The sequence below is a fragment of the Amblyomma americanum genome, chromosome 7, assembly GCF_052857255.1.
Source record: "Amblyomma americanum isolate KBUSLIRL-KWMA chromosome 7, ASM5285725v1, whole genome shotgun sequence".
Taxonomy (NCBI): Eukaryota; Metazoa; Arthropoda; class Arachnida; order Ixodida; family Ixodidae; genus Amblyomma; species Amblyomma americanum.
The window spans coordinates 24,032,092-24,049,688 of record NC_135503.1 but is presented as its reverse complement, the minus strand read 5'-3'; the positions used below and the strand labels follow the sequence as shown (position 1 = coordinate 24,049,688).

Here is a 17,597-nt window from a genome sequence, read left to right as displayed (position 1 = left end):
ACATTTTTTTTCAACTCTTTTTCTCTGCAAGTGGCGGCGATAGCCGACAGACCCGTGCACATTCATCTTCTACACTCATCTGGTGATAGGAGCAGCTGTGTGCGGAGCTGTTAATATTTAGCTGATATTGTATTCATAACAATATGATCCGACGACGGCGCTAGTTTATTTACGACGCTCAAAAAGTGTTGCAGAAGACCCTTACGCGTGAGGGACGTACTGATCCCGCATGGGATTGATTGCAGTATGTTGCACCCACGCCGCGTAAAGAGAGAGAGAGAGAGAGATAAACGTTTAATGCATATAATGGTTAGATGGCTCCTCATTCCAAGAGCCCATTGGCTTTCGCCGCCAATCTGATCATAGTTGAAAGCTGTGTGGTGAGTAAGCTTTACGAGTTCATTCAACCGTGGACAGCTGTTTGTCTATAGTCCCGACAGTACCATTGCCGTCCGCTTCGGGGCCGTCATGTGCATAGCCGCAGAGTTGGGGAGATATAGATGGAGAGGCTTCGTTGAGAAACTGTGGCTCAGCTCCCTCTGTTCCCACGAGAGAGTAACGCAGTCAGAAGACGAAGAATTAGGCGAAGCTCTGCTGGACTAGCAAACGACTTTATTCGAAAGAGCCTTGCCGCGTCAAACAGCTCGGCTGTGCGTGGGCAGAAGAAAAAGAAGGTGACACGATCGACGAGGGGGCTTTGCATAAAAAACGCAGTAGAGTGATTGTCAGCAAACTGGCGCTCACATAAAACAAAGTGAAGAAGGGTTGACGGGCGAGCCTCAGTGTGCTTAGTCAACGCTTCGACAAGGGGGGTTGTCTTCTTCTTTGCAAAGCGTTCATCATTGGCGGGGTTTAAATAGGGCCTTCACTCCGAGGAGGAAACCTTGGTGTGGGGAAGATGGAGGGTTGTAGGAACGGTTGTGGGACGCGGAGCGCGAACTTGAAAATCTGTTGTCCAGGCAAAATATAAGCTGAAAAAGAGTATTTGATTGACTGGCCTGCAGCAAAACAGTGGTAAAGAAAAACGCAAGCTCAGCAGAACGAAATCCGTGGGGATGAGGGGGGGAAGGGGGGGGGGAGGCGGAGAGATAGCGAACGTGGTCTTGAAAGGCTGTGTGTTCAGGCATGGGGAGCTGCGTTGTAAGTGCACTGACAGTTGGTGCAGCCGAGTGTCCTGTTGCTTACTTTACTGGGCTTGATGTCCGTAGGCTACAAATATCAGAGTCTAAAAGGAGCCTTTGTGAACCGCAAAATATGGATTATATCAGGAGCTGTCAGCACTTCGTTTGTATCAGAAGTTCAAGGCAGCTAATTACAGGTTAAGAGCCACGGCCTCTTAGACAACTTTTTGCTGCCTATAAGAAAGAATGTACTCTGGGATGTCAGTGCATGTTACCGAAACCAGGTGGTCGAAATTTCCGGAGTCCTTCACTATGGCGTCCCTCATAGAATGAGTAGCTCTGGGAAGTTAAACGCCCCAAAACCAAGCCTATAAGAATGCCAAAGTGCTTTCGCACGCCACGATTTCGAAGTTTCGCTTCGTGCTCACAGCATGGTTATGTGGTCTTCGAGGCAGAAATTGTTCCTAAAATCTGCATCACAAGGACGGATTTCACTCTTTACAGCCGTCAAACAGTTTGAACTAAATGTCACCGAGAGCCGGTAGAGCGTTAGCAGCAAGGGCTGAAGGACACACCAGGACTTGCACAGCCAACACGCGCTCAAGCAGGGGAAGACGAAAAAGACCAGCGGTTGCTGTCGCACTGCTCGGCAGCGCTAGTAAATGGTTAACCGTGTGGTAATATATTTCAGAAAAAAAAATTGGAACGTAATCCCGAGGTACTTTCACAAAGCTCCTTTGTTCAGACACCGTTTGAACTCGGTTGTTCTTTCTGACCTTCAGATGGCGTCGCTAAATTCAATGAGTATCTATATACCTAGTGCCATGGATGAAAACCTAAATGTGAAATTTATCACAACGCTTTATTCGCACAAGCCAGTCTTCCCCTGAAGCATTGGTACCAAGTGGGCCGAAAGATTCCTTTGCGTATCCATCTTATTCTTCACCCTGTTGGAACAAAAATATAAATATAAAAGCTGTCAGTCATAGGCCGCGCTCAGATGGCGTCCAACTGTACACATGATGCACAGTGAGAAATGACAGTAAAATAATTGTTGTACTGAAACAAAACGATGACAACAACAAACGCAACAGCTGCCGTAATCAAGAGAGTAGCGGATAGCGTACGTTCGTACAACCTGGTAACACCATAACGAAGTATTTGTACTGCTAATTGTATCAAGCACCTCAATCACGCATAATGTGTGTCCCGCAGATTCATTTTGGGACACAAGTCTACTTCAACCGCTGCAGAGCTTGTGGGCCTTCGGGAATCGATTCGCCACATCTGCGGAGAACTTCCTCAGGAGTGGTGCATTTTCACCGACTGTAAACCTGCGCTACACATTTTAGGATGCTTCCTACGCCACACAGCCTACCAAGCTCTGGCTCTTGATATCATTAGTCTCGTATCATTTGCTCAGGGAAGCGGCCACCGTATAGTGTTTCAGTGGATCCCCGGACACTGCGGACTCGATGGAAATGAGACCGCCGACGCTGAAGCAAAGAGCGCCTTCAGCAGTGGCCTGCGTACAGCTGTACCGTTCTCTATAGTGGACACAACTTGTCTCCTTTCGGAATTGATGAGGAGGGCGACGGCTAGGTACTGGGCCCTGACAGACACCCGCCACATCCGCCTTAAACGGCTAGATCCGACGATGCCCTTTTCAGTTCCTCGCGGAATACCTCGCCCTATTGCATGCGTTATTCGTAGACTACGTTTAAACGTGGCATTCACGCGCAAATACTTGCACTTAATAGGACAAGCGGACTCCCCGGAATGTACCACATGTGGCGTGCTAGAGACTATAGAACATGTTTTAGTGGCGTGTCCAGCGTATGCACGTGAAAGACTCATACTCGGATCTGCTCTGAAGCCTATGGACACATCGCTCCTCTTTGAGGATTTGATCCTCGGCGCTTGGCCAGATAGTTGTAGAACTGTAAAGGCAACGCGAGCGCTCTCACGCTTTTTGAGCGACACGGACCTTGTCTCGCGTTTGTGATGTCAGAAAGTGTGCCTTGTTTTTTCTTTTTTTAAACTAGTTTTTCATCTGCCTCCTCCCATCATCATCGTCCCCCATCGTGACCTTCTTTTATCTCCTGTTCCCGTCCCACAGAGCAGAGTAGCAGGCCAGATATTTATTTTTCAGGCCAACCTCTCTGCCTTTCTTATCAATAAACCCCCCCCCCCCCCTCTCTCTCTCTCTCTCTCTCTCTCTCTCTCTCTCAATCACGCATTGGCTTGCTGTACCACTAAAGACTGCTTCTCTCAAGGTCTTCCAACGTCTAGAATTCAAGAAAGCCTTTGCCAGTTTGCGTACCTATATGACCTTTCTATGCTGACATTAACCAGTCATGTTCAGTTTACCAAACGCCTATTTCGAAGAGACAGCGTACTGTTTGCATGCATACTATTTGTTTCGCAAGGGCACCAAGCTGTTTACAACTGCATGAACATGAAGCATCCCAATGAAGACTTTACGGTTGGACGATGCGAACAGCCTCGCTGCGGAGAGCTAACTGTGGCTAATGCAACGGCGGGTGTGAACATGTGTGGTCTTGAAAGCGGACATCTCAAGCACCAAGTATAACTTTCTTGAACGCTGTTCAAGGATACCTTCCAGCGTACGAGGTACAGGGGCACTATAGTTCATGAGATTTGATTTCGGCACTCGCGCCATGTACCTGTACGTCTCGCTACTCGTAACGACCAATCGGGAACGCAAAGTCCTCTGACGTATCTCTAGAGGACAGAGGGGTGCTCGCTGCTCTGGACGCTACTCTGACGAAGTTCGGAGGCGGACGAATTTAATGTGCTCAGAATAGGGGAGAACTGTGTTAGCTTGTGGTTTAAACGAATTCGTCGTGCTCCAGCCTCGTCGAGAACGAAATTTCACGTTTTGCAGATCTCCGACATGGCAGTATTTGTGTCACGTGTCACCCGTGACTCCTCGGAGGCCTTGTTTCAGCATGCTTCATGCATGAATAACCCTTGAGATATGGGAAGCCTGCAGCATTCTCATGAACCACTTAGACATTATAAAGAACCGCAGACATCCGAAAATAGTTTATTCAAGCGCTCGCAGGTGGCACTACGATTGCAAAGACTGTGACCGCGCATTCTAAAGAAAAGAGCCACATCATCATTATTATCACCATCACCACAGCTCTATCATAGGCTAGGATAGGAATAACTGTGTTAAAATGCCGGCAACCTCTATCTTACTACCGCCCCAAAAGTTACCACTCGAAACGGTCGAATTGAGAAGCGAAGATCGAAACTTTAGAATCGAAGTACACCGGAAACTGGTAAGGCGTAACGGTAGTGTGACTGAAAGCAACTCACCGATTACGTACGGCAGCGGATAGGCGGGGGCTGCAAGCACCGGCGAGTGCACCTTGTGCGAGTACGTGTGGGAGACAGCGGCCGGCGCTACGAGCACAGCGGGTGCAGACACCAGGGGGGCCGCGAACAGGGGCACACCACCACCGTGCACCAGCAGGGGACAGCCACAGCACACGACCAGCGCCAGCACAACCAGGGAGGACTAATACAAAAAAAAAACGGGCGACGCAAGCGGATCAGAAAGGTAGACAGGACGGCCCCGGATAAACTCGCTGGATGCAGTTAATTTTTAAACGTAGAAGCGCTGTCCAAGTGATCGCCAGGCAAGTTTTTGAGGCACTGTTATTGAGTTTGCCCTGCAGAGCTCACCTCGATCACAGTTGAAGTCCACATACATCATATATGTGGACCTGAACCCCATATGGTGTATGGTATATGTGCAAGTACCCCCCCCCCCCCCCCCTACATGGCTCTAAGTGAGCACTGCATCCACGGCTACTCAGGTAAGAGGATACGTTGTCCACGTTGATTAGGTGAACTTGGAAGAAGTGGTAGACGGCGAAGATCGCCTCTTCAGAATGCATGGGCTTCTAGGACAACAACAACAACAACAACAACAACAACAACAACAACAACAACAACAACAACAACAACAACAACAACAACAACAACAACAACGACGACGACGACGACGACGACGACGACGACGACAACAACAACCGCAACAACAATGGGCTTCTATAGGCCGCTTCTATGAGCATTTCGTTACTATCGAAAACGCAGTCGGCGAGAATGCATTTGTGAAGCAGTTACACCAAGCGTTTTGTGGGCTTATCTAATTTAGTTTTCTTGAAAGCATATGAACGAGGATTCGCTCTCGAGTTATAATGCCATGCTTACCCCTAAGCTTATAGTAATGAGGAGAACGAAAAATAGAGAGGAAGCACCGCAACCCAGTACATCAAAATTAATGCCACAGAAACTCTCGCACAGGCTTTGTCCGCAATATACGAAATCTTGGATGCAGTGAAAGATTGCAGGGCGTGGCGTTCGTGCCTGAGTTTCTCAGCGATGCGAAATCTATGCGTGCGAGTGGGTTTCAGTGCCTTGGTGGCGCCGTCAAACTGCCTAGTTTTAGTGCCGGAGTATCTTCTGGAGATCGGGTACAAAGAGGCCTTATTTAATCGCAGGAAGGCGAGGCTAATTGAGAGGGCATGCTACACTGCGAGCCTGTCTGTCGTCTCTAAACGCTCACGCCTCGTGAAGCCAGCCACTGTATCGCCCCCAGGAACACATTTCAAGTCCAAAGGCGAAACGAGGGGCTGCATCGCTGTTTTGAGCCACCGTGGAGACACTGAATGCCCAGCACACATCTCTGCCAGATGGCCCATTTCCAAGATTTTTGCCTTCCGGAAACCCGAAAACGTGTCTGGCAGATGCTTGCGGTTATTCGGAGAACTGTCAGACTCCATGTGGCAGCGGGATTTCGGCCCGATGTTTCGCGCATACGAGGGTAGTACTCTGCCCCTACGCCATCCCTTCAGGCTACAACGACCGTCCCAGAAGACCTTTCTCGGAAGAGAGCATCCTGGGATCATTGGCTTAAACGCCTCAGAGGTGAGGCATCCCGGTTGCTTTTGCAGTACCGACGAAGACAGACCGGTATAACGGTTTACCGCCCCTTCGCACACCCTATCGTGCGTGCTAGTATGTGCGAGCATTATCCGCGCTCTCCTGTTTCTGAGGGCTCTATGCGTTGTTGCCCCTTTGAATTCATAGCGCGATTTTGCTGCTCCATTGTTAGAATATCCACGCCCATGCTTGCGTAAAGGATCTTAAAAGCATTAAGAATTATTTTACCTTGGCAGACGAAGTGGATAATAGACCAGGTAAGCAGCCGCGATGCTTGAGTTCAGTAACTGTAGCTCTACAAGTGCTCTCTCCCAGCTGATCGGTCAGGCCTGGAGGGCCGTATTCGCTAATGGTTTCTCGCACCTGGGTGAACCACCCTCGTAATTACTTTAAATTAATGAAGTTTACTCTCTCTCTCTCTCTTGCACGTTTAATTTATAGGCAATGTCGTGCACATGAGACCACCGTGCAGTAATGAACACCTGTCGTTAGATACCAAAACTTTCAATTTCACTTACCATTGCTACTGTATCACAGATCCTAAAAAACCCTGTACGAGGAAATAAGGATAGACGTCCGACGCTTGCTTCGGGCGCAGATAACGTACAACCTCACCGTGACGAGTAGTTTTGCTCCGACTGGTGAGGCCGCCTTCCTTATATGCGCGGGCGTGCACCCTTGTATGCGGGGGAGGGACACCGCCTGTCTCGAAGGCACCATGCGATTCGGAAAGGAGCGGTGCAAGGAAAGGCGTTGACGTCATTCGGAAGAGCTTCCGCGACACAGCTCTGGGTCACGCTTTCTCGCCCATCGGGGTCCGACGATGCGGACGCCGCTGGTGTGAGAAACGCGACAGCCTCTAATATGGCGGCCTCTCTACAGGAGCGACGCGATGGCTGGAAGCATGGCGGAATGCTGTCGAAACACTGGATTACTCATGCCGGACGCTGGCCTGGCCTTGTCGTCGGCTCAGAGTGGTCTTGTTGTTCTTGTCTAGTTGCATGCTGGTTACCTTCGCTTTTCCGCCCCTTCACGCGCAAAGACTTGAGCCGTCGAAAAAGAGGATCTTCAGACGACAGCCGCAAGAAGAAGAAGAAAAGAAGAAGAATAAGAAGAGGAAGAAGAAAAGAAGGATAAGAAGAAGAAGAAGAAGAAGAAGAAGAAGAAGAAGAAGAAGAGGAGGAAGAAAAGAAGAAGAGGAGGAAGAAAAGAAGAAGAGAAGAAGAAGAAGAAGAAGAAGAAGAAGAAGAAGAAGAAGAAGAAGAAGAAGAAGAAGAAGAAGAAGAAGAAGAAGAAGAAGAAGAAGAAGAAGAAGAAGAAGAAGAAGAAGAAGAAGAAGAAGAAGAAGAAGAAGTTCGTGAATGCAAAAGGCGTATAATGCAGGGCTTTCGCTTTTCAGAGGTGGCTCTGCTGGGGGCCTTCTTCGTAGTAACAAGCATCAACCGTCGCCGTTGGCGCCGTAGTTGCTGCCACTGGCGCTGTGCCGTGTCGCTTAAAACAATCACAATGGACGGAAAGAATCGGGATTAACCAAATTTTGAACTAGAGTAAACGTTTTCTAGTTGCGCGTTTTCGCTTTTTCATTACGCTTGCAATATTTCTGCTGGAAGATTTTTGTTATCTGTGAAAATTATTCACTTTCCACTAGACGAGGTTGAGATGTGGGCTTTTTTTTTTTAAGAGGGTATCTTCTTTTGAACAGCGTATTCTGGCTATGCATCCGTGTCTTACACTTGAGCCTATGATCGAGATCATTCAACTTTTTGTGCACTTACCTTAAAGAGCTTGGCTTTCTAGAGGCAGTTTATACTATATTCTTTTTATCATTGCGTGAGATTTCTATGACCAAAGTTACTTGTTCCGTTCACATTTTGTTTTTGGGCTCCTTCCTTCTCTTTGGGGCTCCTTCCTTCGGGATTAAAGCCCTGCGCAGAGTTACATGCGACCAGATTAAACACGCGCGATTAAAATTTCCGCTCTTAAAGTAAACAGCTCGCTGTCACTCCATTCCATTGATCCGCATGTTTGCTTTCTTTTTTGTACCCTGAAAATAAGGATGAACACCTTTATTCTGTACAGTATTCAGAAACTGCACGGGATAGATACGAGGGTGACAGCATGTGCGGCAGCTGCTGAGGCATCGTTTCGTGGACATCTACTGGTATTAATTATTACCGCACAATTCACAACATACGAGGAATGTGCAAATCTGTAATAAAAACACTGCGGCGAACTACTCCTCGGAGAGGAAAAGTGATACGTGTTTGAGCGCTGCCTTTTACCCACATGAGCACTTGAGAAAAGCGTCGAATCTAGGTCACACGGAAAAGAAAGAAGCGGGAAGATTTAAACTATATCAGCCGCATATGTCGGGGAAAATACGCCACGGCTTGCTGAGTCTGGAAGTAAACAGCCGACACTCGTATTTGCGGCAACACGAGCTTCCCATTTCTTGCTGTAGCCGCCTATTCAGGTTATGCAATTCTATTTCTGCGACGGAAACAGCGAATGGCGTGTTCATACGACGCCACGTCATTCACTTGTGAATGCAGAGTGACAGGAAACAAACTCGGGTAACAAAAAGGTAGAAGTTTCCACACGGTGTGGTTCCTGCTATGCAAGTGTTCAGTACCCCTGTCAGTCTCACGTTAAGTCGCCATGCAAACTTAAAAACGTTTGGTAGAAAAAAAAGTGATGATTGATTTGAGTAGATAGGACGAATGCGAGTTCGGTGCCTTGGCACTGTGTGCCCATTGTTTTGCATTGTTTATTTTGTTTTTTCATGGTTTAGCGTGGTTATGCTTTGTTATGCATGATATTGTTATAGGATTAAAGTGGTATATCAAGTTTATTTTAATATTAGTTGAGCCACTGCAGCGAGAGTAATCGCGTATTTGAAATTCTAAAAACTGACATGGCTATTACTAACGGCTGGCTACAAGTCGCTAATTACAATCAGGTGCCAGTTTAATAATAGTTAACATCATTAGTCCATTTTTTGACGTCCAGTAACACTGCTATTACTATGAAGCAGAAAGCTTTTTTTCACTTCAAAAACCCTATTCTTAAAGATAAGCGATCGGCTTCCCTGAAACACCTGGTATATACATATATACATACACCAAGGCCCACCTGCCCAATGGAGGACCAGATGCACAACGGCTTTTTTCAGTGAACGTAGGCTTAAGTGCTAGCGAACTAAAAGATTTCTGTTAGTCGGCACCTGCTTGCTCCCCGAACGTGCAAGACATTTCACACTTTGAGAACACAAATTGAACAAGGTATGTGAGGGAAGCCTGAGTCCGCTAGCCAACGTTTCGACCAGTGGGCTTCTCTTCGTCGGTACATCTCGCTTGCTATTCCACTGCCGTAGACTTCACACCTCGGCTATACTAATTTTGTAGCATGCCCATGTCCAGCCTTCTTGGCCATCACTTATTTGTGAGGCAGCTAAGTAAAAAAGTAATATACTGATATGCACATGCTGATAGGAATGGTGCAACCTTGCGATGTGCATAAAAATTTTGCTTTTAAAGTTTGACCAACGCTTGCACCGAGTCGGTAAGATTGCCATAGAAAACCAAAGAGGCGAGTATTTGACAGTCATTGTAATGTAATTGTGAGATATTGTAAGATCCTGTTATGAACATGTTAATGGGAATGGTCTAATCTTCCGGAGTGTAACAAAATCTTGCTTTTGTAGTTTGTCTGGCGCTTATACCGAGTAGTTAAGGCTGCCATAAAGAAGACCAATGGGGTCTTGAGGCGGTGCCTGCGGGCACATTGATTGCTATGGTGCAGTCTTAAGATATGCGAAAAAATTGCGTTCAGGAACAATTTCCTGCTGAAAAATTGCTTGTCCAGAATTGCTCGATACGCACTTCTTTTCTGGAAACCACTCAAACCGAAAAACTGTAAGGTTAAGCAATTCTTGCGGACAGACCAATTCGTTACTGAAGCAAGAAAAAAGAAAGCAAATGAATATACATCTTCGTGACTAGAAGCAAATAGTGGAGTTTCGTAGAGCTCTGTTCTCGGTACATTTCTACTTTTAAACTACACTGATGATCTTCCCGTTCTACATATCTGAACATTGTATTCTCGGCCATCGGCCAGCACATCGGCCAGCAGCAGGGCACTGATGCGCGCCGTTACAACCTTCGACACCGACAGGTCGACTACAATCCCGGTGAACAAGTTTGGGTGTGGACACCTGTCCGCCGCCAGGGCTTGTCCGAGAAACTACTCTGCCGGTACTTTGGCCCCTATAAAGTGCTACGGCGTATCAGTGATGTTACCTATGAAGTGGTTCCCGACGGTGCCGCGCAACCGAGACGTCGACAGCCCAACAGCTCTGACATTGTGCACGTTGTGCGGCTTAAGCCGTACTATGCCCGATAACGGCTTAGCGGCCCTCCGTTGTGACTCTGTGTGTGCTCCGTTTTCCTCGCGTTCTTCTCTGTTTCCCTTCTGAACCTTAGCGCGCCTACGCTGCTGGCGGCACCACTGCGATGCCCTTCTTTTTCGGAGGGGGGAATAATGCCACCTAGTGGTGGCGCAAGCTGTCCGCGAAGACGATGAGGTTGCGATCGTGCTATCGCGGATCGGACGCCATTACCGTCTCCTCTTGCCGACTCCAGCTGTTGAAGCGTCTCTCCGTGAGAACTCCGTGACAATATGCAGACGACTTTTAACATCTTTGCTACGGCCGATAACCACACAGAGTTGTATATTAAGTCAACAATTAGCTATGAAAAATCTCTCGCAGTGGTTAGAGATTAACAAAAACTTTGCGAGCCCAACAGCAAGTACCTTTGCGAGCCCATCAGTGGATCTTTCCTTTCTCAGTTTGTGATCTTTAAAAAATGAGGCGGTCTGTTAGAGGTGCGCACCCAGACGAGATACTCGGAATTAAATGGGCCCCAATTCGTAAGCATACACTTGCCTATTACGGCATTCAAGCGTGAATAGCGCACTGAAACACACGTGACGGAAGGAGACTGACACACAGGAGCGTACTCTTACTTAGTAAAGCAAGTTGGGATAGTTGGTTAAGCTGGCGCAGTAACGTTCTTCCAGTCACAACGCGGGAGCGCCTGTGAGCGTCATTTCCCTTCCGTATCTTGCCTTTATGCGCGCAATTAATGCTTAAGATGACCAATCAATTATCACAGAAAACTTCACTCCTTAATTTCTCCGAAGCACGTTACAACAAATACATAAATTGTATTTATAGCACGCGCATGTGTGGAGGCAATAAGTCAGCTCGAAGCCACCACTTTTTTTTTTTTTTCACAAAACTTTCAAACCGCGAAAGGATGAAGTATCGCCAAAGAAGCCCGTAGTGGTGTTATTCCACACACACACGTCTCAATAAGTTGCGTCTCGTCCTCAATGTCAGGCAAGGGCGTTTCGAGCGTACCGCCCTCCTTCCACGAAAAAGAAGAGAACCTCTTGTCCTGCACGCACAGCAATCAGCGGCCTGTCATCGCATCGTCGCAACAAACTCAAGGACCTTCCAAAATTGTCCCTGCTCCCTTTGTAGGAGCAAGGGCGTGCTTGGACGCGAATGTCTGCGCACCCTCGGTTGCACAACTGGGCGGACGCGAAACGGAAGGAAGGCTTCACCTTGTTAGGCGAGCAGCGAAGCGCGCTCTCGAGAACGAGTGAGGACCAAGCCAAGCGTGCACACCGCGTGAGTTTTTCTCGAGACAAATCGCCCTTCTTCGTCGCTGTTACAGTTGATGCTGTCCGGCACGAAACCTATAAGAAGGGATGCCGCTGTGGTCTGGTGTCTTATTTCGGAGGCAGATGTCGGTTCAGCGTGTGAGCTGCCTTTGAGGCGCTCCCGAACATGTCCAGCACGTAAGTTGTCCAAGATTAGAATTTATTCTTTTTTTTTACTTGTCATCGTTTTGGCTTTTAGGAGTTTGCAGTAGAGTATGATATTTCAGGAAATAATTGCTACGAAGGAAGCAGTTTCGGCCTTGATAATAGTTTGACTGTTAGTTTTCACTATCTACTATTAAGTTTAAGAAGCCTCGCAGTGCATTTTGTTTGATTCTGTCCACAAAGGCAGGTAAACTAGGACTTTTCAGTTCCCAGAAAGGATGTTGGGGCAAGTTCTTTAAACAATAACTCAATTTTGTATGTCATTAAAACAGCTATAAAGACAAGCAAATTGTTTAGGGCAGCTTTTAGAATTTTTGTACTACGCGTACGCGTGGTTTTTCTAGCACTCGAAACCTTTTTTTTTTCTTGCAGTTTGAAACCTTTTCCAGACTGCATAAGAGCGTGACGAACGTCATGTTGCTATAGTAGCCAATGAGCAATGAACTATAACGTTGGCCGACTCCAGCTAATCAGTTCCCTAGATATTTTTCTTTTGGTATAGGCTTTTGTGACATTGAACTGAACTATTTTCTACCAACGTGATCCTCACCTGCCGCTCCTTTTTCAGAATCACTACACCTAAATCATTCTATAGAACAGCTGCAAATATACAATGCATTAGAAGACATAGCGTAACTTCTCCTTTTAGAAACTGTACAAACCAGTGATTGTGACCGCATTCGACAGTGGACAGTGTAGAGGCCTGCGTGACCAGCTTAGCTATGCAGGGTGAGGGGAACCGCCCTTCCCTACTTTGAGCGTCATAGGAGGCTGACGATGTAGCTCGATCACGCTTATAAAAATGGTCGATAGGCTGTCTATCAACTTTTTATAAACTCTTTTGCCTGCCAATAGATATTTCCTTAGGTCTATTCATGCTCTATAGACTGTCTATAGAAAAAGTCTACTAAAAGTGAATGGCCCTAAATCTATAGATTGTCAATAGACTGCCTACAGGATTTGTATTGTCTATACAGTAATTTATAGGATTTGTCTATGGATAGCATATAGACTGTATAGACAAAAGTCTAATGACAGTCTGTAGACTGTCTAAAAAAATATTAGTAACGGTGATCCAAGGACCTTTATTTGCCGAGTGCTTCCCGGTAACAGGAAATTAAGGGCGGAAAATAGGACGCCTGACGACACAGGCTACAATCAGCACCGTTCAAGTACACACTCGCCTGCGTACTTTTGAGGATAAAGAACGCTATTCCAACGCATATAAAGCGGAACTCTCGAGAAGACAAGGCGCACGTTTATCTTTCTTCAATATCGCTTTCTGACGCCAGGAAGCGCACGACTCCAGCGTGGGTGGGCCTTCGCTCTCTCCCCACCGTTTCCATGGTGACGCTCCTGCTGCTTCTGATCATCGCTGGCGGCAGGGGAACTTGGTCCTTGTCCCTGGAACCCCTGGTTCCCGTGGCGGCTCGCGAGCGCCAGGAGACGGTCACCCACGAAGAGCGGACCACGCGCGGACAAGGAGGGCGAGACATGATGGACGACGACGACGACGACATGGATCGACCTTCGACCACGGTCGTCTCGTCCACCCGACGCAGAGTCATCATCCCTGGCGGCGAAGACCGGGACTACCCGGGACAGATGCAGCGCCGCCGCGGTGGTGGCGGCCGCGCCTTGTACCTCGTGCTTCCGGCGGCCGCCGTAGATCCAGGGCCGTACGGCCGTCCTCTCCTGGTGCGGGCGGACCTTTTCTAACGGCGAGGAAAGGAGGCCATCGTGTCTGTCACGTTGTACGAGAGCCATTGCGTCACTCACTGTGACAGTGTAACCATGGCGACGTACAAGTGGCCTATACCAAAGAGAGATCAATGCCATGGGCGCTGTCTAAGGTCGTGTATACTAATGCATTCATTACAGTAATAAAGAAAAGTTTCAAAAGTTTCAGGTCTAAGGCTGTCTTGTTATAGTGATCCAAACAATTGCAGATCTGCCTGCGAAACGCTGCAACTACTGCAGAAATGCATTCACAGCGATTACGCTTGCGCGTGGTGAAGGATTTCTGCGTCTGTTCTCTGGTCGTATAATTCTTCTTACGTAATGCACCGCCGCGGTGGCTCAGCAGTTAGGGTGCTCAGCTGCCGACCCGAAGGACGTGGGTTCGATCCCGGCCGCGGCGGTCGAATTTCGATGGAGGCGAAATTCTTGAGGCCCGTGTACTGTGCGATGTCAGTGCACGTTAAAGAATCTCACGTGGTCGAATTTCCGGAGCCCTTCACTATACGGCATCCCTCATAGCCTGAGTCGCTTTGGGACGTTAAACCCCCGTAAACCGATCTTCTTACGTAGTTACCATAGAAGCCAATGTATTTCATATAGCGTATATATTCTTTATAGCCTACTTCTTCTAGCTCTTCTCTGAAGCGCTCACGGATGACGTGTACCGCATATCCTCGTATCTACAGAGCCATGGATAAGCAGCGTTTCGGTATGCGTGGCCGTGAGTACAGCGTAATGGTTACTAAAATGATGATAATTTATTTAATTTTCTCGGTAAATTGTAACGTAATGAATGACTTTTCAGGTCTAGTAATTTAGCAATGTGAATATTTATTTTTCGCGCCGTAATTTTGCAGGAAAAGTAATTAATCACTTGCGAAATTACTTTCATTAAAATGCACCACTGATCAGGTGCGTCGGCAGAGCTTTGGTCTCTCGCACGCAGGAACGCAGGATCGACGCGCAAGAAGAATGGCGTAAGACTGCGCCTCCGAGACCACCGGCCCCTCTGTTGTCGGTTCACTGCCTGCAGGTATTCGATGGAAAGGCTGGTGTGGACATTTCGCGGGCATCACCCAAGCTGCAAGGCTGTGCTTGGTGCGCCGTAGGCTCAGATGGAGCACGCTGGAGTTGAAAACTGGTCACGAGAGCGTCGAGGCGCTCCTAAGGTTACGTCGGTTAAGGGTTCAGGGGTGCCGGGTTGCGCTCGTCTCCACGGGGATCGAGGGTGGACCCGCGGAACTATGCATTGAACGAACATTACCGAGCTCATGTAGCCGAGGTAAATTCCGAGGCAAATAAATGAACCTGCTTCGGAGGCTTCACACGGCACTAACAGCTCCAGGAAGCAAGACGTTGGACGTTGGGTTCGCGGCTGGTGTCCCCCCCCCCCCCCCCCTTTTTTTTTGCGCAGTGAAAAGGACTGTACGGCCTTTCTTCTGCATTTTTTTAAATTTCTTGTTGTCGTCTTGTCTTTGTCATATCTCGTGGTGAAAGAATATCGAGCTATGACTAAATTTGTTGGGCACACCAAATAATGTGTTCGTCGCATTTACAAAGAGGTTGGTGTTTCTTGTATTCTGTTTAACTAGATGTTTTGTATTCATGGAAGAGAATAAAGTAAGTTGAACAAATTGCGTTACTTCTCAGAAGTAATTTTATTGTAATTCCATTACCTTTTGCGAGCAGTAACTGGTAAGGCAATTAAGTTACACTCGCGCTATCTTCAGAAAAGTAATCAGTAAAGTAACTTAATTCTTTTTCAAGCGTAATTTTGCCACTTCTGCTTATTTCACTATACATGCTGTCACGGGCTTGCGGTGGACGCCCCATAAGCTTGACGTCCCAGAACCTTGAAGTCTACACAAATAAAACGAAACGGGGAGGGGGAGGATGACGTCCGGTAGCCATCCTGACGATTATCTTCCCTGGTCGACTAAACACGCTCCATCTTACATGACAAAACTTCAACTCACAGATGACGTTCCCTTTTAGCTTTAAAGAACAGTGCACCCAGATCAGGGCAAAAACACCAGGTGATCAAATTTGTCCTGAAGCCTTCCATTACAGCGTGCCTCAAAGCCAGCAGCGCAGATTTGGCACATAAAACTAACTAACTAACTAACTAACTAACTAACTAACTAACTAACTAACTAACTAACTAACTAACTAACTAACTAACTAACTAACTAACTAACTAACTAACTAACTAACTAACTAACTAACTAACTAACTAACTACGTGACTGACTAACGGACGAACGAACGAACGAACTGTCCAACTAACGAAAAAAAAAAAGGGGGACAAGGGTTGAGGAGGAGCCTCAGTCCGCTAGCCAACGTTTCAACAAAATGACTTGTCTTCGTCTGGGCAAAGAGGTCATCATTGGCGAATGTTAAATAGGGCTTTCGCTGCGAGGAGGAAGCTCCGGTGAAGAGGATTGGAAACGTGAACTTGAAAATCCTTGATCCAGGCAGGGTGGCTGCGACACGTGTCATGCTGAAGAGGATCAAACCAGTTGACCTGCGAAACTGCGTTAAAGAAGCAGGGCAGCTCAGCAGAATGAAATCACAGGGTGGGTGGGGGGGGGGGGGGGGGGGGGGGGGGGGGGGGCTCCCCTCAACTCCTCCTTCACTTTGTTTTGCGCTATCAAGAATCCCATCTTCTAGCCCTTGCTCTACCGTGGTAAACTAACTTTAGCTTTAGCTTTATGGGGATTTAACGTCCCAAAGCGACTCAGGCTATGAGGGACGCCGTAGTGAAGGGCTCCGGAAATTTAGACCACTTGGGGTTCTTTAGCGTGCACTGACATCGCACAGTACACGGGCCTCTAGCATTTCAATAATAATAATAATTGGTTTTGGGGGAAAGGAAATGGCGCAGTATCTGTCTCATATATCGTTGGACACCTGAACCGCGCCGTAAGGGAAGGGATAAAGGAGGGAGTGAAAGAAAGGAAGAAGAGGTGCCGTAGTGGAGGGCTCCGGAATAATTTCGACCACCTGGGGATCTTTAACGTGCACTGACATCGCACAGCACACGGGCGCCTTAGCGTTTTTCCTCCATAAAAACGCAGCCGCCGCGGTCGGGTTCGAACCCGGGAACTCCGGATCAGTAGTCGAGCGCCCTAACCACTGAGCCACCGCGGCGGGGTTTCTAGCATTTCGCCTCCATCGAAATTCGACCGCCGCGGCCGGGATCGAACCCGCGTCTCTCGGGTCAGCAGCCGAGCGCCATAACCACTGAGCCACCGCGGCGGCTTAAAAAGTAAACTAACATTCTTCACAGTGCTATGGCATTTGAAATGCTTGCACGCATTTGTAATTCCTGCTTAATCGGCTCCACTGGTCAGGCACAATCTAACTAACTAACTAACTAACTAACTAACTAACTAACTAACTAACTAACTAACTAACTAACTAACTAACTAACTAACTAACTAACTAACTAACTAACTAACTAACTCATTTTCTCCATGCTGAAAAGAGGCTTATTCAATGAAGTCATTGAGGAAGGAAAACTCAGGAGGCCCTCGCTATCCGAGCTGTACCCCAGGAAGTGTGTCGGAAGTAACGCAGCCGTAACGCTGGGCGCAATGGTGTCATCTGTTACAGTGTCTTCCGCGCATGCGCAAGTGCACTGAAACGGCGGCCAAGTATGGGGTACGCAGAGGGGAGCCTGCTTCAAAAAATATGACGTAACCGCCTCTCCTGAGTTCTTTACTTCCTCCACGAATGAAGTTGTGCCTGCTTCGAATAGCAGTTAAAATTAGCGGTCATTCAAACTAACGCGGTGATTTCGGGCAACACGTGTCTGCCGTCCGTTCGCGGTTCGCTGCAGAAGAGTAATATTCTGCTTGCATGC

At 47.7% G+C, this 17,597-nt stretch overlaps 1 protein-coding gene, 1 long non-coding RNA gene and 1 pseudogene across 3 annotated transcripts in view; 2 read left to right on the top strand and 1 right to left on the bottom strand.

Annotated features, from left to right (window-relative positions):
• Positions 1-1,086: 1,086 nt before the first annotated feature.
• LOC144097009 (uncharacterized) lies at positions 1,087-6,720 on the bottom strand. The gene is made up of 3 exons (XR_013306888.1): positions 6,620-6,720; positions 4,470-4,671; positions 1,087-2,068 (listed from the first exon to the last, which is right to left on the bottom strand). It is a non-coding gene; the product is annotated as an uncharacterized LOC144097009 (long non-coding RNA).
• Positions 6,721-11,856: 5,136 nt separating this feature from the next.
• On the top strand, positions 11,857-13,879 carry LOC144097007 (uncharacterized). Its single transcript, XM_077629805.1, has 2 exons — positions 11,857-11,966; positions 13,286-13,879. Exons 1-2 carry the CDS (start codon positions 11,956-11,958, stop codon positions 13,710-13,712), a joined length of 438 nt encoding a protein of 145 aa, XP_077485931.1. The 5' UTR covers positions 11,857-11,955; the 3' UTR covers positions 13,713-13,879.
• Positions 13,880-17,359: 3,480 nt separating this feature from the next.
• The window catches only part of LOC144097620 (uncharacterized), a 4,250-nt pseudogene continuing 4,012 nt past the window's right edge, over positions 17,360-17,597 (top strand). The window contains exon 1 of the transcript XR_013307086.1: positions 17,360-17,395. The product of XR_013307086.1 is annotated as an uncharacterized LOC144097620 (transcript). The remainder of the gene's footprint in view (positions 17,396-17,597) is intronic.